This window comes from Leptosomus discolor, chromosome 1 (assembly GCF_034619465.1).
Source record: "Leptosomus discolor isolate bLepDis1 chromosome 1, bLepDis1.hap2, whole genome shotgun sequence".
NCBI classification, from domain to species: Eukaryota; Metazoa; Chordata; class Aves; order Leptosomiformes; family Leptosomidae; genus Leptosomus; species Leptosomus discolor.
Window position 1 is genome coordinate 202,231,716 of NC_141391.1, and position 22,727 is coordinate 202,254,442.

General features: G+C 42.7%; 1 protein-coding gene across 1 annotated transcript in view; it reads right to left on the reverse strand.

Annotated features, from left to right (window-relative positions):
• Positions 1-7,868: 7,868 nt before the first annotated feature.
• Positions 7,869-22,727, reverse strand: part of LOC104347134 (sucrase-isomaltase, intestinal) — a 64,168-nt gene continuing 49,309 nt past the window's right edge. Inside the window, exons 17-23 of the mRNA XM_086473910.1 lie at positions 22,062-22,150; positions 19,346-19,398; positions 17,520-17,650; positions 16,607-16,695; positions 16,190-16,239; positions 10,768-10,926; positions 7,869-7,928 (exon numbers count right to left, since the gene is read on the reverse strand). Of these exons, the coding sequence (XP_086330036.1) occupies positions 7,869-7,928; positions 10,768-10,926; positions 16,190-16,239; positions 16,607-16,695; positions 17,520-17,650; positions 19,346-19,398; positions 22,062-22,150 (631 nt within the window). The remainder of the gene's footprint in view (positions 7,929-10,767; positions 10,927-16,189; positions 16,240-16,606; positions 16,696-17,519; positions 17,651-19,345; positions 19,399-22,061; positions 22,151-22,727) is intronic.

Below are 22,727 nucleotides of genomic sequence, written 5' to 3' on the forward strand. Positions count from 1 at the left end.
TAAGTAAATGTCTTACTTTGTGGACACAATGTAGTCTAATCACTGCTGAAGGTAAAAGGGCTACTATGAGCTCTATCTGGGGGGGACACCAAGGAGTAAAAGTAGGCCCAAAGAAGAGAAGGGATAAAATATTGATCAACCTTCCTGATGTGAGCAACCTTCCAGGTGTGAGTTTCAGCAGTATCCCAGAACACCCAGCTCTGCGATGCTTTGCAATCCTTGTTTGATCACTAGGTATGACAACATAAATGAGAAGTAGGTTGTATTTCACAGCACTTTTCCATCTAAGAGGGAGGTCCTTCATGCATCAAATCATCGCTGGGTCTGCAGGAGTTTGTACAAGGTCAGCAGCACATTTAATTTCTGCACATCCCCATTATCCCCCCCTACATATATGCGTTTATATGGGGGGATAGAGAGGGAAAAGGTGGGAGGAAGCAGATGAGTCCTTCTGAGCTATCAGCAAGAGCATGAGAAGATTTCGTTGTATCCCACAAGGCCTAGACTCTGGTCAAATACCAGAAATGAAGGTAGGGCTGCTAGCGCGTGCTCAGAAAGCACAAGTGAAGCAGCATGAACCAAGTAGGAGTGGACAGAGCAGAAAACTTCCGCAGCAGGAAACTGGGTTGCTCTGGGCCAATGGATCTACCATACATTTTCTTTATAAACAGCACCCCAAAATTATCTTGGTAAATCCCTGAAGGTCCATTATATTTTAGCACAAGCTACGACTGCAACAATCCCTTGAGCAAAGTTCAGTGAACAAAGAAGGCTCACCTACAACTCTCATTACTTTAGGATCGTTTCCACTTGGGTCTTTCTCTGTAGTGCAACTCTGCCACAGCCTTTAGAGACCATCTAGTCGCTACCATGTCGTGCTGATTTTGGCTGGGGTAGAGTTAGCTTTTGTCATAGCAGTTAGTGTGAGGCTCTATTTTGTGCCAGAAACAGCGCTGATAACACAGGGATACCTCAGATATTGCTGAGCAGTGCTTACCCAGAGCCAAGGCCTTTTCTGCTCCTCACATCGCCTCACCAGCAAGTGGGCTGGGTGTGCACAAGGGGTTGGGAGGGGATGCAACCAGGACAGCTGACCCCGACTGACCAAAGGGATATCCCATACCATACGACATCATGCTCAGCATTTAAAACTGGGGGAAAAAGAAGGAAGCGGGGGGGAATGTTTGGAGTGATGGTATTTGTCTTCCCAAGTAATGGTTACACGTGATGGAGCCCTGCTTTCCTGGAGATGGCTGAACACCTGCCTGCTGATGGGAAATAGTAATGAATTCCTTGTTTTGCTTTGCATGCGCACGCAGCTCTTGCTTATTAAACTGTCTTTATGTCAACCCATGAGTTTTCTCACTTTTACTGTTCCAATTCTCTCCCCCATCCTGACGCGGGTGGGGGAGTGAGCGAGCAGCTGTAGGGTGCTTAAGTTGCCAGCTGGGATTAAACCATGACAGTCCTTTTTGGTGCCTAATGTGGGGATTGAACGGTGAACCTTCAACCTTGAAGGGTGAACCTGATAACGACAGAATTGATTGCCATGTGCTAGATCGAATTTATAGCTGTTATTGCTGTTTAGTTATTAATCAGCAGGCTGCTGTGCTTGCCATGGGGCTTATTTTCCTTACTGTTTATTAGCGTCTAGTGCTCATTAGTGGCTGCTTTTTGCTTTCACTGCTTGCTGTACTGCTTATCATTTTTCTCTACCATGCCTGGGAACATTTTGATAACAGTAATGGTGATGTGCCTGGGCTGGCAGATGGCCTTCTGGTCACTAGGAAAAGCTTCCCCATCTGTCTCAGGCCTGGAACTGCTCAGAATAACTCCCAGGCTCTGCTGCTGCTAGCTGTGCCCTTCTCCCTGCCTCAGCACTCTCGGGGCTTCTCCAGTTGACCACGTTGTTCTGAGGGAATGGCATTTTCCTCCCCTCCTTTGTGGCTTTCACCGAGCCCCCAGTGCAGCAGCCAGGACTGTGCACAGAAGTATTTGGGGACCTCCAGCCTTGCTATTTGAAACTGTGGTGTCTCCCCAAAATTCACGGGACTTGCTAAGTTTATTGAGTGACTGCAAACAGGGGAGGACACCAGAATAGTCTGCAACACTTTTTTTTTTTTTCTTTGAGGTGCTTGTAGAATGGTTCCTCAGTGGCCATGGGGCAGTGGCTGCCACAGCTGGGGCGTGACCTGGGATCGTTGCAAGAGCTTATATAGGCAGCATTCTGCATCTGCACTAGTTTTGATTGTTATGGCTTGTTAGTCCCTAGAGGTAGACCCCAATTTTATAAGCACATCTTCTGGCAGCTCTATTTCCCCCTTGTGATGGAAATGCTCCCCGCGAGAGAAAGCCCTGGGAGTCTTCTTCCCTCTGAGCCCAGTGCGCCCATCTTGCCTTAATTTCATAATCCTCCATGGCAGTATTTGCATTTTATGCATTTGCACTGAACACAGTGGCAGGTCTCACAGCACAGGACTCTACATGCTGCTGCTGGGGCTGCAGCCACCTGCGCCCACAGATCTGGGAGCAGGGAAGCCAGGGAGCCACTTCACAGCCCAGGGCAGGGATCCTGGTGGGACCATGTACTCAAGGGCATCCCAGGGATGTTTCATTCTTGCTTGCATCATGGTGCTGATCATTGACATCTGACCGTTCCTATACTCACCCTGAGTCACGTTACCCCAGACCTCAGGGGTAACTGGCATGCGTGCACATCACACTCACCTTTCTGTGTCGTACGAGCCGCTGAGTGTTTTTTGCAAGCCTGCCCCTGGGCAAGGGGCAAGAGCCAGGAAAGGGGTTGCTGCTCCACACAGCCAGGCAGCAGCTCTGCTGTAGGGCTGTCTCATTCTCTACTTCATGCTCATCATAAACCCAGTGACATTTTTCTTCTTTGCTCTAGACGCATTGGCAACCTAAGTGACAAATAGTCCCTGTATGAGAATGGCAACGCATTGCTTTAACTTTCAAAGACATTCTGGTTACACCTGATGACAGGAAAAAGTAATTACCAGAACCTTCACAAGTTAAACATTCAAAATATGTTACATATCAAAACTTTCCAAAAAGCCAATTATGTCAATGACATTTTGTGATCTTTGTAACTATGTGGAGACCTCCAAAAGCACTGACTTGTCACAGAAATCTGAATATGTTTCACAAAAAACCTACAAAACACCTCTTTCATATTCATAATTGCAAACCCGAGAGGGACTGCTGTGATCAGTTGGTATGACCCCGGCTAGGGATACAGTTCCAAAAAATTCCTGAATTATCGAGCAAGAGCATTTCTTTCAGAAAAACACTCCTTTCTCATTTAAAAATTTCTACTATGGGAGAATTCACCATGGCTCTTGACAAGCTGTTTAAACAGTTAAAATGTCAGCCTTTGAATTTGTCTAGTTTCAGTAACAGACACTGAATCTTACCTTTGCTAGTTTAAAGAGCTTCTGCCACTGTATTTCTGCCCCCATAGTTACACTGAGACTCTCATGGGACTGAGCCTTCTCTTGGCCATTGGAGACAGATTGAGCTCCTTGGTGCTGTCACTCGATGATGTGTTTTTCTAGTCCTTCAGACATTTTTGTGGCTTTCCTTTGTAGCAAGCTCATTTTTTTCAGTATATTCCACAAATTTCTGACACCAGAATGGGGCAGACTGTTCCAGAACAATGGTACCAGTATAACAAACAGATTAATTGTAACAGCTCTGCCTTTACTTGTCTGTACACCTGAGGTTGCTCTACCTCTTCTTTGATTAAACCTTTCATTGGGAACTCATGCTCAGGTGGTCATCCAATAGGACCCCAAATCTCCTCCAGTGCCTCTTTGGTCTAGCAGTGTCCTATCTTCTTTTGTCTGTTCTTTGTTCCAAGACATACAATACTACATTTAGCCCTATCAAAATGTAGTTTCTATGTCCAGCTTACTGAGCTTAGCAGAGCCCTCTGTGCATGTCCCCTTCATTTAATTTTGCTGTTTCTCTCAGTGTAACTGATTCGAGCTACCACCATCTTTTCATGTTATACAAAATCAGCATGGTCCTTTCACAAGAATGGGCAGCAGGATCCTTTGAGATTAAACCTAAAATCACCCATTTTAGATGAAAAAAAAATCGAAGTGTACATGGAGTAGCACGGAGAATGTTTACTTCTTCTTTCTCTGCAGAAGTGAAGCCTAATGGCATATTCTTAGTGGTCAGTGTACATTGGCTGGTGATATTCTGTATTCACTTTATGGCTTTGTAAGCAGGAGCCTAGAATTAACGGGGTTTTGAAATGCAAAGTAAGATTTTTCCCTTTACATTTCAGCTCCTTCAGGTTCTGAAGGACTCAGCTGGTGGGTTTTATGGCTAACAAAGGCAGGCTGGAGAAAACAGCTGGCTATGGACACTTTTAAATCCCAGCCTGAGAAGTTCTCTCTCCACTGAAGATCTGTATCTGTAATAAATTTAATCCACACCAACACTTGGGGGAGTTCATGCTTAATCTAATCTAATCTTAAAAGACAGTAAAATATTTGGCTGTAGGTTCTTGGATCCAGCTCATATCACTTGTAACACGTTCTGTATTTTCATCAGTCTTTATCCTTTTCTCAAAAGCAAAAAGGAAAGAAATTGTTGGGATGGGAAAGAACAAGCAGTGTAACCAGGACTTCAAAAAAGTATAAAAGATCTAAAATTACACCTGCAGCTTGATGCTCAGAGAGGATAAACACACACACATTCCATTTTTCTTTGATATCCTTAATACAAATGCCAAGCAAGGGCTGTCTTGCTTACTTTTACGAAACAAACATGTGAAATCAGAGCCCAAGGCGGATGTATTACTGACTAGCGATTTCCTGTTGTGTTCACTGAAGCTACAAGGAGCAAGATAACAAGAAAGGAATAAAATCCAGGTTGTAATACAAGCCTGAACAGCATATTGATGCCAGTAGGAGTGTATTTTTCTGCTCTTCTTTTATTAATATATATATACAAAATTGCTAGGTTAGTCACTGATTTCACAGAAAACCAGTGGGCAGTGGCTGGCTCCACACAGTTATCCAACCGAGGGCTCTTTATGGAGGTGACGTCTCCCCTGCTCTCCAGCCACATCTGTGCTCCAACTTCCACACCAGTCTCTTTCACCATTTGTCAGCAAATTTACTACCTCCTCTCTCATCTCTCACACCCACTTTTACCCACAGTGTAAGGCAGACTAGAGACAAACCTACCACACCAAGAAAAACCAGTCCTCCCCCCAACCATACCAAAACATCTCATCCCCCCTCTCCCAGCCAAAGTGTTTACAAATTTGCATTCCTGACCTGGTGCTCAGATTTATCTCTCTGCTCTCTTGCAGTGGTGAGGAGCTAACATCCTTACTTTTGGGGAAAACTGAAAGCAAGTACTTCTTGGATGCCATCTTTGCAAAGGCAACATGGGAGAGGTTGGATTCTGCACAGGACTGGTCTGCTTTAGTTGTCCCCATAGTCCCAAGTTGCCTGGCCATCCAGCAGCTTTCTACGGTTATGCCTGCAGCATGCATGGGATGAGCAGCCACGAGGCTCACACAGGCAGCACCAGAGGATGACACAGGGTGGCCAAGCCCTGGGACAACATGTGTGTGGCCAGTGGCAGCTGGGCTGACACCTCCTGTGCCAGCTGGAGCCTCCAGCTTGTTTGGCCCCAGTCTGAGCACTCTGGTGCATAGCTGTGACACACAGTACAGACACGTCCTGTGGGACCCTGCTGCTCCTCTGATTTATGCAACAAGTACTGCTCTTTCTGGCTGCCTGCCTCTGGTATCTGCTCTGACGGTTCTCCTGCTTTCCTTTCCCCAAATACACAGAGCTCTCACAAACCATACTGATGTCCTTCCTTTCCACCAGGTCCTTGGTCTGCCCAGTCCACAGACTCAGAAGGGCATGCTTTTAAGTGTTTGTTTCGTCAAGGAGTCTAGTTAAGTGCCGTATTCTCAAGCAGGCAAGATGATTGTCTCATCCATCGCCTTGGATCAGCTTTCACTCTACTGCCCATATTCTGCTCTTCCTCAGCCCTTTCTCATCATTTTCGGCTACACATTTTTGTAGTATCTTCTCCAGCTTCTTCCCACAAAAGAGGAAGCAAGTTTCTTGCTCCCCACTGTACAGGGCAGATGTATTTCACAGAAGACCTTGCTACAGCCAGCAAAGGCTCTGGAGAGAGCTAGGTCTTAAGGTTTCTCCACAAGACTCAGCTTGCTTTGAGAAAGCAGCCTTTAGCAGCCAACCAGAACTGCGTTTGTCTTCCTGCAGCTAGCATAAACTGGAGAAGTTTATACTGCTATGTTGTGTGTCCTGGCTAATTCAGAAGAAATCTGATCATGTAAAAACACCTGGATGAAATCCATATCATTGAGTGGTCTAGAACTAATCATTGTGAAAATCAGACATTCCTGTTAAAACATGCTGCACTTGAACTCCTGTCTGTACGTCAGCAGCAGTTTCCCGTGGAGAAACAGTGTTAGGGAGCTTTTGCAAGAGTAGACTGTGGCTGAGGCCTTACCCTGCAGAGTTTTGGGAGCAGAATTAATCTGCTGGGAACTGACACAGCATTTCTGCCACAAGAAGGATTTTCTGCACATTTTTGCTATGGTGAGAGTCAGGAACAGGAAAAGTCACGAGCATCTTAAGGAGCTTGAGATGAAGCTTAATATTGCCTGCAATGTTCTGGGGGGGAACTTCGCTGCTGGGGAAGGAAGAGGTATTGCTAGCAGCCTGAACTGGATCACAGTTCCTTCCCAACCTCCTCACTGGAGTATCTGTTTACTATTAAAGCTCTTATGGTTGCAAATCACAGCTCAGGTTTCTCGTTAATAAATATCAACAAAGGTAAAAAGAGGTGTCTAGCATAGAGTTAAAAGCATGGAAACAGCTGAATTTGTGAAGCTCTAACCCTGCTGTGATGTGGATCCCTCCTGTCAGAAGTCACAGTGTACCTTTAAGGGCACCAGCCATTTGCTGTGGTAAGAGCTGCTCTAACACTGGGAACAGTCTCCAGAGAGAATCAGATTCTTGAAAGAAATCTCCCAAGCTTTAAACAAATTTTCTCTATGATCACTGGATCCCAAGACAAGCCCAGGCTGTGTTTATTACAGTTCAGGAACATGGAAATGGAGACAAAGGCAAGTGATCGCTACAGTTGTAGATTTTGTAGTCTGGAACAATTGGCTGATTTGTACCAGCTGTTTATGTAACATTTCATATAATATTATATTAATAATTATTATATATGATATGTATTATATATTGTATTAATGGCTGATTATGTATTATATTATTAAACTGACAGTGACTTCTTAGAGCCATTTCCACAAGCTGGAGCTTCTTATGGTCTTGGGAGATCATTCTGCAGCCAGAAATAGCTGAAGTACAAAGTAGATCGAGGTATGCCCAACCTTTGATTAGCTGTGTTTCTCATGCATTCTCCTGACAAACACACGTCGCCTCTCCCAGAATAGGGCTATGTGAATTAAGCTGACTATCCGGTTGTTCCTTTTTTTCTTTCCCACTATAGGTATGGGAAAAAACCCAGTGTATGCTGCCTAGAATATGGTCCTATTGAGAACATTTCCAAATATTATCTCTATCTGCCGTGAGAGAGAACATCCAGGATGATTTTTTCTATGCTATTTTGAACACACATCAGTTTATGATAATACTCATTAACTACTATTGAAAATTTTATTTGAAGAATACTGAGTGACAAATACTACACAGGAAAAGATCAGTCATCAGGTGCATAAGCAATGTTTTAATGGCTAAATGGCTTTTTACGTAAAAATCAAAGAACAATATCTGAAGGCTGAGAATGCTAAATTATATCAGTGTTTTCTGACCATTCTAGTAGATCATAACGTTGAGTTCCTGAGTAAGTGGGGCAGAAATCCATAAAATGAGTTTCTGTGAAAAAAATAGACACAAAAATAATGAACAACTTTATGTTAACGTAAAAATAGATCAGCTCAAAATGGAGAATAAGAAGGGAAGCTTGAGCTTAGACCTTCATGGTTCCCTTAACCTCATCTGGTAGGCAAGACTGACTTGGTGGCAGTATGTATCTTTCAACTGCTGTATCAAATTCAACATGCCTTTTAGAAATTCAGGAACAGTTTAAAATTAATTAATAACATGAATTAAATATAAAATTATATATACAATACCTGTCCTGCTCACTCTGTTCAATGTTAAATTTGATGTATTTTATGCTACCCGCATAATTTCCATTTTCAGTACTTCACCAGTTTTATCTTTAGGTTCCAGAATTAATAATCTCTTAAAATGCATGGAATCCCTTCACATCTCTTAGCTATTTGTTTGCCCACCCGCAAATCCATGTTAACATCACTCTAACAGTCTATGCTTATATCACTTCTTCAAAGTATATAATATTTTAATCTTTCATCAGAAACAGTTCTCTACTACTACTTGGTAAGTAGGAATCCCACTTCTTGAATAATTGGCCTTTTATTCAAATACAGGGCCAGATCCAGACAAAAAAAACCTGTAACCCCATCCAAACGCTAACACGAAAGCGCCAGGCTGCCAGAAAGCCCGCTCCAGACTGCACTGCTGCACGGACAGTGGGAGCCTCTCTGCACTTCCCAGCAGAGGATGCAAATGGAAGAACAAGGAGAATCTTCCTTATGCCCAGGCAATTTTATTGTCAGCACAAGCCTGGTCAACAGAAGTGCTCTTTCAACATCCCTGCTGCAGTTACAATACAGTTCCTGTGGCTCTTAGGGTACGACAAAAGAAAAGAGACTCCTAATAAGAGGAAGATTCTGTGATGTTACAAATGTCAGATCAGGGTAGAGCTGTATGAATCAGACAGAAAGAAGTGGCTTATTACTAAGCAAACTGTTTCTATTTATATACAAATAACTATGGCTCAATTATGCACTTAAGCACTGCTTTTAGGCAAATTTGCTTTCTTGTAAAGCTAAAGCAATATGGTAGAAGTTACTTTCTACTACATCCCTTCAAACAGTACAGTCTTTGTCCTTGTTAAACTATTATACAGTGTGTAATCTCATTAAGCCTGTGAGAAAGTGACAAATTTGCCCTTTAGATTTTGGTATTTTTTTTAATTACACGGATTGTAAGTTTTCAAGATCTAAACCCAAGCTGCTACTGCCTTTTTTTTTTTTTTTTTTTTTTTTTTTTTTAGCAGAGAGTATAGGTAATGGCACTACAACATTTGTACAGAGATGGTGGGAGAGCTTTGACTGAATCTCTTAGAATTGTAAGAGGAGTATATTTAGCTGGTTTAAAGAATGTAATTTTTGTGCAGTTTTGGGCCTTCCCTACTACAGCAGCTTGATGGTTTTTTTCTCCATTATTTGAAGTAATTCTTAAGTCATTGAGATCATCTTTTGTGCTTAAATCAAATTTTAAATGATACTTTTGTGACAAGCTTTTTAGTCTTTCTTAATCATCTTTTTATGTGATGCTGTTAGAATGCAGTTATCTTCTGGATTTCTGTGGTTCGTGCCTTCAAGCACATCTCAATGGAGCATTTTCTTTACCTTGCCACATTTATGTTGCTTTCAGCTTGCTTAGAGGCAGTTTGGCTGTTAAACAATTTCTTCCCTTGAGGCAAGACTGATTACACTTATTTATGACATTGTCTCTGAAATTGAGTTTTTTACAGTTCTCTAAGGCAGAAATTTATTCTCAGCAATTTTCTTCCTTTACAGATTCCTTCAATAAAATAAATATTAGAACCAGGTGTGTATAATGGCGATCACACTTTGGTTATAAATGAACTTAACTCGTTAAGACAAGTGGGTAGAGTACCATAAGATGTGACATCCATTGCTTGTTGCCTCAGTTACCGTTTATTGAATGATGAGTTAGTGGCATCTTATAGTGTAAGTACTGGGAGCTCCCTAGAGGCAGCCCAGTGCCGAGCTATGAGTACCACATCTCATACAAAGTGTGCATAACCCACTTCAGCTTGGTGGCTGGTTACAGATATGGGACAAGTGACCAGAGCAAAGGAATTTTACTCAGTGTTGCTCCTTTTGTCTGTTCTCCTGTGGAAAAGGAAATTGGGACCATAGAGGCTGTTGCAGATGTTTATTAGGGGTGTTCAGTCCGTCCCCTCTGGGGCATCTCTTTGTCAGTGCTAGAAGAGCACTGCACAAGCAAGTAATGCATTTTGATCTGGGACACTAAGGTTGAGCACTTTAAGATGCTGCAACTGTAACTGTTGTCTCACTGTAGTGCAAGTTTCCTTAGCAACACAAAGGTACATCAGAGATTTGCCTTTCCCTCCTTTAAAGATCGGGAGACACTCATTAGACCTAGCTACACTGTAATAATTTTTGGACTCTAAGTAATTGTGAGAAAAGATCTCCACCACCTCTTTTCAGCAGCGGATAAATGACTTTGACAAGTTTTCTCATTTTATCAGAATGCTAATAATGCCCATAAAGCTGCTAACGTTTGTCCCTGTTTGTGGAGCTGTATCTTCTTTTCATTATTTCATTAGTTTAAAAACTTGTACAAGTGGCAGATGTTAAGTAAAAGAGAGTGTATGTGTAATAGCAAAGATTAACGTTTCCTAAAACAGCTCTTGCTATTCCTTTTTTTCTTCCCCCCCCCAAAACTCAGACTGTTACATCAAGAATTTGTGTCTGGTTATACTTGAAAATGTAAAGGGGTGTGGATGATAAACTGTTCATTGACTGTCCCATTTTCCCTGAGGTTTTTCTTAACTACTCAGTGCAGCTCTTACCCCATTCAGCTCATAGGAGAAAGCATCTCCACGGACGGCTCTTCCATTCAGAGCAACAGCATGTGGTCTCAGTTTCAGGCCAAGAATTGTAATTTTGTTGTACTTCAGAGTGTCAGCCCCTCGGTAGCCATTTTTAAGTATTTCTGTCTTCAGGTTTCCCTGGAAAAAGCCGCAGAGGAAATTTTAGGATCCCGTCAACTCTTTAAAGGTGACTTACTGCATACTTTTACTGTTGTGGTCTCATCTTTGTCAATGAATATGTAGGATGCTTCCAGTGTAGACAGTAAAGTCTGAGATCGTAAAGGAAAAATAACAGTCATGTTAATTTTCACGTAGGAAAGGTTTCGTGTATGATTCTAAACTAATAAAGTAAGAAACAAAATAGCATTTACAACATTCATTTGGAATCTTCTTGGACATGTTTTTCCTACTTGTAGTCAATGCAAATTTGGTTCTTGTACCCGTTGACAGGGTACAATGGCACATGCAAAGCCAAAATCCAGATAGGGAGATTCTATTAGTGACCTTAAGGCAGATTTAATTAACATTCACAACTAACTGCTTTAAACCATTAACATCTTCCACAAACATCAGCTGCTAGATATTCTGCCCCTATTTTATGTTCCACATCTCCACAGCTCCCACTAGAAATCTCTGTTATATAGGTCCCAGCTTTAAGGACACTGAAGGAACACCGTATGTCCACAGAGCTTTGTTTGTTGTAATTCTTATTTACTATATATCCCATATTTAGGAATGTACCAAGAGGACATACGAAGTCATTAAACAAATTCACTTAGATCACCAGTGACAGTAATTTCCCATACAAGCAATGAAGAAGGATCATTGCATTTGTTATGTGATCAAAGCTGTTAAGGAAATAAAGATGAATTACACTGCTCAGGAAATGATGAATTGCTATGCAATCATGACTTTTTAAAAATACACCAAGGAGAAACCCATGATGGAACCTTTTGCATAAATTAGCTTATGTTATTTCAATGGTGCGTAGTAGGAGGGGAGCAGAAGCTAGATCAAAGTATTTGTAACTTAGGGCTCTGCTTAGACTGCTTATTTCAAGCATCCGCACTAAAAATAAGCCACAGCACATTAATTTAAACTGCCTAAATAGGGAATGTTGGCTATTATGGAGCAAATGGGGAGAGGCCTCTAAAAGCCTCTGGAGAATTTGTCAGGGTATTTATATATGGTGTCTTCTCCCCATTGGCAGAGCTCCAGCATGGTTGGAAGTCCAGTATAGAGAGACCATCTCCCTACAGTGATTTATTGCCATCTCAGGTGTGGCTAAGCAGGAGAGCTGGCTCAAGGTGGCCACACAGACTTGGTAAGCTCAGTGTGATGCTGAACTCAGTGATTACAACTGTATTAATAAATAAGGTTGCATTCAAGCTCTGAGGCCCTGACCCAGAACTCTGCAGTAGATACCACTGTGCCTCTGACAAAGGTCTAGAACTAAAGGTCTTGGGTAGATAGGAAGGAGATGGTCCAGGGGAATGAGTGACCCTCTACTCTGCTCCCCAAGCATCTAGTAGTTAAAGCAATTGCCCAGGAATGTCCTGAGTTCTCAATAGAGGGAGGGAACTTATCACTCAAAGCCCCATAAATGCAAAGCAAAAAGAAGTCCTGGATACGAGGCCAGAAAACAGCACTTCCTCTTGCACTTCTGAGCAGCAGAGTCATGGTTTTTCTTTCTTACTGTCTTGCTCTGGTCCTATGAACTTCACCTTCCCCCCTAGCCCTCCCCCCACTCCCATTTTCCTGCTGAAAATTGGACCAGTTTTAGGAGGAATTTGCTTTCAGGCTATTGAGTTACCTAGTGGCTACCGTATCCTTTCCGAAGCTCCCGTTTCCTTGGACAAGCCTTCCCATCACATACCTTTAGTGTAGTCTGGACTTAGTTGGTACAGTCTAAGCACTTCTGCCTTGTCTGCCACATCTGGGGATGAAGGCAGACCTTATGGCTCTCCCTGCTCATCCCTGAAGTGCAGTGGATCTTCAGATCCCTCTGGATGGCCTCCCTTCCCTCCAGCATGTCGACCGCACCACTGGAGGGGAGGCCGTCCAGCGGGACTTTGAAGGCTGGAGAGGTGGGCCCATGCAAACCTCACGAAGTTCAACAAGGCCAAGTGCAAGGTCCTGCACCTGGATTGGGTCAATCCCAAGCACAAATACAGGCTGGGCGATGAGTAGATTAAGAGCAGCCCTGCAGAGAAGGACTTGGGGGTGCTGGTGGGTGAAAATCTGAATGTGAGCCAGCAATGTGCGCTTGCGGCCCAGAAAGCAAATGGCATCCTGGGCTGCATCAGAAGCAGTGTGGCCAGCAGATTGAGAGAGGGGATTCTGCCCCTCTGCTCCACACTTGTGAGACTGCGCCTGTAGTACTCTGTCCAGCTCTGGGGCCCCCAGCACAAGACAGACATGGAGCTGTTGGAGCAGGTCCAGAGGAGGACCACAAAAATGATCGGGGGGCTGGAGCACCTCCCCTGTGAGGACAGGCTGAGAGAGTTGGGGCTGTTCGGCCTGGAGAAAAAAAGGCTCCAGGGAGACCTTATAGCGGCCTTTCAGTACTTAAAGGGGGCCTGCAGGAAAGGTAGGGAGGGACTGTTGATCAGGGAGTGTAGTGATAGGGCAAGGGGTAACGGTTTCAAACTGAAAGGCGATGGATTTAGATTAGATATCAGGAAGTTCTTCACTACAAGGGTGGGGAGATACTGGAACAGGTTGCCCAGAGAAGCTGTGGCTGCCCCCTCCCTGGCAATGTTCAAGGCCAGGCTGGATGGGGCTTTGAGCAACCTGGTCTAGTGGGAGGTGTCCCTGCCCATGGCAGGGGGGGGTTGAACTAGGTGGTCTTTAAGGTCCCTTCCAACTCAAACCATTTTGTGATTCTATGATTATACATCTGGCTCAGGTCTTTTTCTAGACTGGTAGGCTTAATATGTGGGGCACTTTGGCTTGATTAGCCATCATGTATGTCGAAATGAAGGTGCCAAGCGAATTAAAATACCAACCACAGTGAGACAATACCAGAGAGCAGGCAGCTTGAATAATTTTCTGCTATTTAAGTGCCTGCACTAGCTTTGAATTCTTCTTTGTAATTCTGGGTTGTTTAAATTAAAATATAGGTAAATGAGAGGGTCTAATCCTGTAGCTGTTACCTGTGCAACACTGTGATGGCTTCAGAGTAAATGCTGTGATGTCAGACCTTATCAGTTAATCTCTTAGGGAACAAACCTTGTGTGTTCTCTTAAAACTAGGTGTGATTAAATTATTCATCCACAATTTTTAAGAATACAGAAATGTGCAACAAATACCAAGACTTTCATATATTTCTTAGACCTCTACAATTTGCTATTGGAGATGGATTGTTTTCTTTATAAACACATAATAAAAAATTGACATTAGAGGTTATTGGAATGCAGATAGGAGCTTCAGTCATGGATTTACAGGCAGAAGTCAAATATGAGCAATGAGAAATGGAAGTGGCAGTGAATCAATAATCTAATTTGCACAGATCAGAATTTAATATAAAACTGGATATTGTTTTTCTGTAGCCTTCCTGCAATAAATTACTATACACAGACTACAGAAAGCCAAAATTATTTTTCTTCATTTTGCTGTGGAAATACCCTTTTTTTGAAGAAGAAGAATTTTTTTTTCTTGGTAAATCAAGCAGAAAATAAATTTAAAATTAAATTTAGGTCTAGACATGTGGTATTAGTTCCAGGAAAATATCTCACAAACATAAATAATAAAACACATTGTCTTACCCTGGCTTGCTCTTGCTCCTGGAAGACATACATTCTAAGAGCAAAATCACAATAGGGGTTAACACAATTTTATTCTTTTGAATATTTTCTGTAGACTTCTTTGGGGCTTTTAGGAATACATGGCATGAAAAATCATAGAATCATAGAATTGTTTAGGTTGGAAAGACCTTTAAGATCGAGTCCAGCCATAAACCTAACACTGCCAAGCCCACCACTAAACCATGTCCCCAAGCACCACACCTGCACGTCTTTTAGATACCTCCAGGGGTGGTGACTCCACCACTTCCCTGGGTAGCCTGTTCCAACATTTGACAACCCTTTCAGCGAAGAAATTTTTCCCAATGTCCAATCTAAACCTTCCCTTGTGCAACTTGAGGCCATTTCCTCTCCTCCTATTGTTTGTTACTTGAGAGAAGACACCCACCTGGCTGCAACCTTCTTTCAGGCAGCTGGAGAGAGCGATAAGGGCTCCCCTCAGCCTCCTCTTCTCCAGACTAAACAACCCCAGTTCCCTCAGACGCTCCCCAGAAGACCTGTTCTCCAGACCCTTCATCAGCTTTGTTGCCCTTTTCTGGACACGCTCCAGCACCTCAATGTCCTTCTTGTAGTGAGGGCCCAAAACTGCACACACCAGTGCCCAGTACAGGGGCACGATCACCTCCCTACTCCTGCTGGCCACACTATTTCTGATACAGGCCAGGATGCTGTTGGCCTTCTTGGCCACCTGGGCACACTGCTGGCTCATGTTCAGATGGCTGTCAACCAAAACCATGCCACAGTCTACATACAATATCCTATTTTTTACCAGATGCCAGAATTGTAGACAAAATATGATCTATATAGCTAATTGAAGTAGGTTAAGGTTTATTACAATAACTTTCACAACTTACTATCATATACTAAATGAGCTTCTAGTAGATTTATTTCACAGTATTTTTCTTAGTTGTAGCCTAGACTGTTGAGTTTTTGTATCGAGCTTTCTTAGAACATGTCTGTGCAGAAGTGAGTACTATGTGAAAGACATTAGGGCACTGACCCTGAGCTAATCTATTACTGTGCTGCATGGAGCATCTGATCAGCACGGTGGGTTGCCAGTAGCGTGCTGAATCACTCTGCAGGAGACCAACCATGGGAGCAATCTCTGTGCTGTCAGACAAGGAAATGCAAACTAAAGAAGTGAGACTACATAATTCTCTGGGCCACGAAATGAAAACTTCAAGTGATAAAAGTTTAAAATTTGCTGGGATATCCTGAAGAGAGGAAGGTAGCCTTCTTGCACATACCAGACTGAAAGTGTTCACAGGAGGAAGACAAGGGAAAGGTCCCTCATCCCCAGAAGCTGTGACTCCAGAAAAAAAGATCTGAGCCAAAAAAGTGGATTTTGAGATTCACATCACAGCAGGGACATTAATGATGTGTCACTATGATACTCAATGAAGCAAACACAAAGCTGCAGCATCACAGTTGGATTATTTTATTCTGAAAAGGAAAGCAGTAGGTAGCTTTCCAGGTTTAAAGGCGGAGCTGTAAGAAAAAAGCTTTCCAGAGAAAAGTTAGGTACCAGCACCTTACAATGGCTACACTAAAACATACCTACCTGTATGTATGTTGGTACCTTGTATGTTGCTACTTACTTTGCTGAAAGTATATTTAGCCAAGAAGTAGTTCTCCTTTTCAATAGTATCTGTCAAAAGGACAGGAGGATTGGTATCAAAACAGAGAGCAGAATCCACAAGCAATTCACATTAATTGTAGTGAGTGGCTAACGTGAGATTAAGATGGTTTGTAGGCTCTTTGATCTCTTCCTGTAGTCTTAGGGTAATCCCAGGGGAACACAGCATGGTCTAGCAGACCTGCTATTCCCAGTGTCACACCTTTCTCGTATCAAAATGCTGGCTTCAAGAGCAATCTGCTTTTCACCTCTGTAATGTTCAGCTTAGGGTCAGCTTTCCACCTATTTCTAGCAGGACTCAGTGCCATTATACTGCTGAAAAGGAGGCCTGTGAAGCCCTGTATACAGACACTGCTTCACAGCTGGGGACCAGGCTTACCGATTGAATCACCATCATCCCAGAAGAGAGACCCAGAAGCTTCTCCCAGTTCATCCAGGGCAATAATGAGCCCAAATGGGTTCAGACGGCTGTTGACAAACATATTGAGAAGGGTCAGTACAAACTTGTGGGCACTGACTTTTCCAAGTTATTTAACAAAAAATTCTGAACACAATTAACTTAAATTTTAAGGCTACAAAATGGGCCACAACAGAAGAATGCTAAACATGCCCACAAAAAGGGCTCCTGAAATGATGAAAAAACTTTGCCTTGCCTTAGCCCACCGAAGTGTAAAATTCCCACCTTCTGAGTGCTCATGTGGACCAGTTTCCACTTCTTTAGTGGCCTTAATGTTGTGATAACTGGACAGTCTGGGAGGCAAATGGTCACCAGTGCTACCTTACTATGGTTTGGATTGGTTGCTGCAGTCTGCTCCCTTCCTTCCCCATTCACGTTAGCTTCCAAGCATGGTTCTGACTTGAGACCAGTATATTCCCAATTGGCACAGGGAAATCATTTTCCTCAAAAGAGATTTGAGCTGTTCCGCCTTGCCCATGGCATTTGATAAATTCATCCAAGGAGAAGTTTTGCATTTTCCCCTTGCCTATGTTTACTTTGAATGACTGACAGCAGGTCAGCGTGGCAGTAAGAGGTGCAAAAGCTTTTCTGAGCATAACCACAGAGCCAGGAGTAGGTTTCAGCTGTGCAAACGATGATGTAGGTCATCTCTGGGGTGACTTCTCCTAACGCAATGGAGCGAATAACAGGATAAAAATACTGTGCTTATCACCTGGGATGGCAGCTGGGAGCTGCAGATAGCCTCTCTTCTGCACTTTTTTTTGATTGCTTCTTTGGCTGTCTGTGGGCCTGACGCGCACCATGGTTGTTTGATGATGGACATAGATGACATTACCTCTTAGTAGTGGTTGTGGCTGGTGCTTGTTCTGGCAGGATGTAGCCTCCACGAATGAACAGAGGAATCGTGCTCAATGGGGCAGCCACTGTTGCATAGTTCTTGTTCCAGGTACTTGGCAATTTATCACCCTACCACAAAAATTAATGCACTTAAAAAAATACAAACCCAGGCACTATACATTGTGACCATGTACCACTGAAAAAGAGACCAAGAGGTACATTTTCATCTCAATTATATCAGTGAAAATCCAAATAAAAAAGCAGATTTCAGGGGTATTATTCCAGTTCCCTTTTTAATATGAAAGAGGATCTAGCCCCTGCAGTTATGCATATGCATGAGATAGAAGCATCATGAATGAAAGACAGCAAATCATCTTTAAAAATGGTATCATTATTCCATATGCTATGGAAAAAAAAAAACCCTCATCAAGACACTGAGCAAAAAGCAAAAGAAACTTTTGCTTCTCTTTTTATGCATATGGAGCCAGTCACATTTCAGTTTAAGGTAAGTGATTCATAATCATTTGGGAATGTAAACTGCAGATTTTCTTCTCTTTTAAGGACAAGCCTTCCCCTTTCAAAAAGTAATTACAGCATTCAATGACTGAAATTCGTGTATGTGTAGACAACCAACATTAAGTTCTCTGCATCATTCCTTTTTGGTTTGATGCCTGAAAACCAGGTGTAGGCAAGGCTTACATAGAAAGTAGATAACAGGAAGGCTTTGCTCTTGCACTCTGTAAATGGTAGTTATAAGTTATGGTAAGTACCCAACTTTTTGTTTTGGATAAGCACCACGTGTATGGCAAGTAGGTACCAAATGCTGGGAGCTGAGCTTTGCTAATGTTGGGGGCATGACCTGTGGGCACGGCAAGGGACACGGGGGCTTCCATTCCTGAGCCCAGGCCAGCAAGGGGTCTCAGAAGGAACCACTACAAGAAGAGCTGAATGAAATTCCTGACCTTGCAGTGCCACAGTCTTATCAAAAGAGAAAAGGGAAAGGGTTGTATGAACACCCCCCTCACGACACCAGCCAAATGTTGAAAATCACCAAGCTTCTTTAAAAATAAGACTGAATTTCCTCTGAGAGCATTTCAGTCCTGCCTGCTCCTCTGCCAGTGTCGCTCATGGTAGTTAACAACAGCCTGATGCTCCTGGGCTTACATTTTCAAAATCTCTTAGCATCAGCCTAACTACTCCTGCTGAAGCCAACACTGGGCTTATGCTGCAGATTGCAGCAGAGCGTAGTTAGGTTGAAACTGAGCACTTTTGGAAATGCAGTACTGGGGATGGTGTTCGAAAGGTCAAAACTTGTAGTCCCTGCCACAGAGCAGATTCTTCTGCGTCTCTTGGAAGCATCTTTCGGAGGGGAACCTCACCTTGCTCTCTAAATAAGCCTTCTGTCAGAAGTGATGCATGTGCAAAACCACATGCACAAAATCGTTTGCAGTATGTTCTCAGGAGTACGACTCAGATTTCTGTCTCTGTTTCTATGGAGGGAAGCACCTCAGTACAAGAATTAAAACATGCAATAAGGAGGGAAAAAAGAAATGTTGACAGTTTCATTAATTTCTAGGCTACTCTTGAAAATCCAGTTCTCTGTGTCTTAGAGCTTTACAAACCAAAAATAGAAAATAAAATGCTCCTGAAAGCTGTGTAATTTACTCTCCCAGCTAGCCTGGTAGACTTTTTGTGCTCTAGTTTTCTTCAACACAGATGCTGAGGTAAAAATACTGCTGAACATTGCTAAAAGTTATTTTGCTGGAATTGTACCATTTTAAATTATGTAAAAAATATAAGAAATTGAATCTTAAAAATACGTACGGTATAGTAGTCAAACCATGATGCTTCAGGGAAGTATACATCCACAGATCTTGCTCCCTGTAATTGTTATAAACTGATTAAAGTCTTTTTTCTTTTTGCATTTCTGATATTACATTAGCTTTATTATATTTGCGCATGGAGAGATGTATGCTGAATATTCTAATAACATCAAATATTGGATATTATGGCTGAGTTATTATCATGGCAGTGGACTAGTGCTGGCTAATCTATAACACTAAACAGATGAGCCTACCCTATTTGGGAGGTTTTGGTGCCATTCATTGGATGAGTCAATGTTACGTGATTATTTCAGTCTAGTACATAGCTTTATGTCTTGCAAATGTAACTGGCCTAGGCGTGCTCCTCTAACATCTGAGCGATCCCAGTGAAGTCTACAGCAGCCTTTGCAAGGCAGGACTTCACATCTGATGACAGACTGGGGGGACACCACTGCTCAGTGCCTCTCGCACTGTTCCTGTTGCAGAAACAGGCAGGGAGTAAGGTCTGGCAAGGCAGATACACAGATATTTGTCTTCTTGGCAACAATTTAAAGTTGCAGGTAAATAACAATAAAGAATGTGCCGCTAATTGCACAAGTGCTGTACTTTGTTTTGCAGCATGTGTTACATCATATTGCTGCGGGGATGAAATCATGCTAAAGGCACTTTGAATTAATAACTCCAGAAAAAGTTGGAATCAAAACATACTTCCTTTTTTGTTGTGATTTTCTTATTCTCACAATCAGATTAATTTTGATTCTCAAAGTAGATGTCTGCCCCTTTGCAGAATTATGGATTACCCCCAAGGTCTACTCCAGGGAGCAGGTGTTGTATGAAAAGTAAAGGTGGAGGAGAAGAGTTAAGGCAAAGTTACCATTTGACATTTTAGGGATTTTATATATATATATATGAAAAGCAATAGAAGGAGTAAGAAATAACCAATTAATTATTAAAGTGTGCAAATCTTACATTAGAATACAAGAATTGCTAAACTGGAAATCTGTCTTGTCCTGCACCCTGTCTCCCACAGCAGGCAGTGCTAGGTGTCTCAGACAAAGTGTCCTAGTGCTGCAGTAAGGAAGGCTGGGGTAGTTTGCTCTGCCTGTTTACATCTCACTAGCTGTTTAACAAATAAAGGTAGGCTTTATCTATAAAACACCTTGAAAATTTGAAGGAAAACTCCTATAAAGTCAAGATGCCCCACTCTCCATGTTCTCTCTGCATTACTATGACAGCCCTGGATATTCTGGTCTGCAGAGGTGTGTAACCACCATCTGAATTGTGAGGAACCTTGCCTTCATGACTCCCTAAATAACAAGCCAGTGCATAAGGCAATTCCCAGTTTTAATTTTGATGGATGTCTCACTTGCTCACACCCTAGGACTCAAGGAGTGAAGAGAAAGGTGTCCCTGACCCATCTTCTCTAGACAAGTGGGTGCCATGCTGCAGTTTCATGTGGTCCCTGCTGGCCTGCAATGCCACGGTGAAGGGCTTACAGCCCATCTGTGCCCCCTGCCCTGCTAGCTGGCACAAGCCCTGGCTGCCGCCTCTCTCCCACCCAGCAATGTGTTGCCCCCAGAGCTCTGCTTTCCTCATCAGGCCACGGGCACCTGTCCTTCCTTTTGTGCTGCTCTTCCCCCAAAAAACATTAGGAACCCCTTATGTAGACCTCCTATCATTTTATATATCCTTATAATGTTCCCTTTCATTCACTTCTCTGCAGGAAGCCACCCTTGGCTTGTCACCCTCTCTTCATGGGAAGGTTTCTCTCACATCTTTTGTCATCTTACTGGTCTGAGACCCTGTGAAATCTCCATGTTAGTCATCAGCTATCAGAAACCTGGGGAAGTCTGAAGATGAAGGACTGACAAATGAAGCGCCTCAGTGCAGTCAGAATGGTTTTAGATGCAGGAATAAGAATTTAGTTTTAAATTCACAGAGGCATAAGGGCTGGTAAAGTAAAAGGTGACTAACTGTGGGCTGTTTGTATGTTTGATTATCAGCAATGTCTAGAAAATGTATCAGGTATTCTGGCAGCACACTGATCACAAACAGTTCTAGGATATATCACATGCAAATATTTAGCTCTGCTCAGACGTACCATTCTGGTGCTGTCAGCAGCCAGTGGTGGGGCAAGGAGAGAAACCCACCCTTAGTCCAGCCAAGCAGTGAGAGTTCTGACCCAAGCGCCATGCCCAGCACAGCCATAGGAAAATGCTGCTTTTTAAAAAATGTCATATTAGCAGCTAACATCCACAATTCCATAATAACTGTTTGCCTGTGATGCTGGGAAACTCCTATCACAGCCCTTGAGATGCTGCAGTTCCAAAACACTGTGGGTGAGTGGTGATACAGAAACCAGTTTGCTTTAATATCTGCATGTTTCTTCCTAGCTTGGCAATTACTGCTCCATGTGTGTCCTTGGAAAGAGCTGTCAGCACAATAACAGGAGCATGCAAGGGGCAGCATCCAGCCCATTTACATCCATTCGGCACTTGTGGCAGCAGGGAAATGTTGTGCCCTCACTTTCATCCTTCCACTTCAAGCACTGGGCAGCTTTATACTGTCTGTGCTGCCTAGAAATGCGTTCTGCAAGCTTTGACAGTGGAGGAAAGAAATGTGTGGATATGAGCAAACACGCCCTGAATGTCATCCAATGCCCTAAGCACTGTTCATTTCTTTTATTCCAGTATGATGGCATTTTTTAATTACATTACTTGCCTCTTGAAGAACAGGAGCAATCATAAAAGCAGGTCCCCAAAGGAAGGCAGTATCTATTCCATGAGTCTGCTGATCAGAGGTAAATCTAGTGTTGAAAATGAGATATGCAATGTTAATTCACATTTTTATAGAACTTGTAGAATATTTTGATATTACTCATTGCAACAAGAAATCTGCTTCCTCAAGACATGCTTTAACACCTCCAGATATTTTTCCTGGATGAGGGAATGCTAAAAGCTGGACAGAGATTCAGAAATTACAGTAGCACCTACCGTACTGGATCAGACAAGAACCCTCACAAAATGCTGGAGCTTATTTCTTTTCAGAATAGCAGCAGTGGGAAAACAACTAACTTAATTTCTGTCCAGCAGGTTAAGACTTCATCGAGGGAGCCGAAGAGAAGGATATGGGCCAGGACCAGGAAAGGGAACACAGAGGAATAACACTGTGCTCTAGGATCTATAGCATTTGTGAAAATCGTTGGATTTGGCTTCCTGCACCTTTCACAGATCTACATTAGAAATATTTTGCAGGACAAACACAAAGTAATGTTCATACATATTGTCCTTTTTAGCTGCCTTTCCTGAATGGATGAAAACTTATGAAATTCAATTCGTTTTATTCAATGCATTAAAATCATTTTGGATTCTGATCATGTCCTC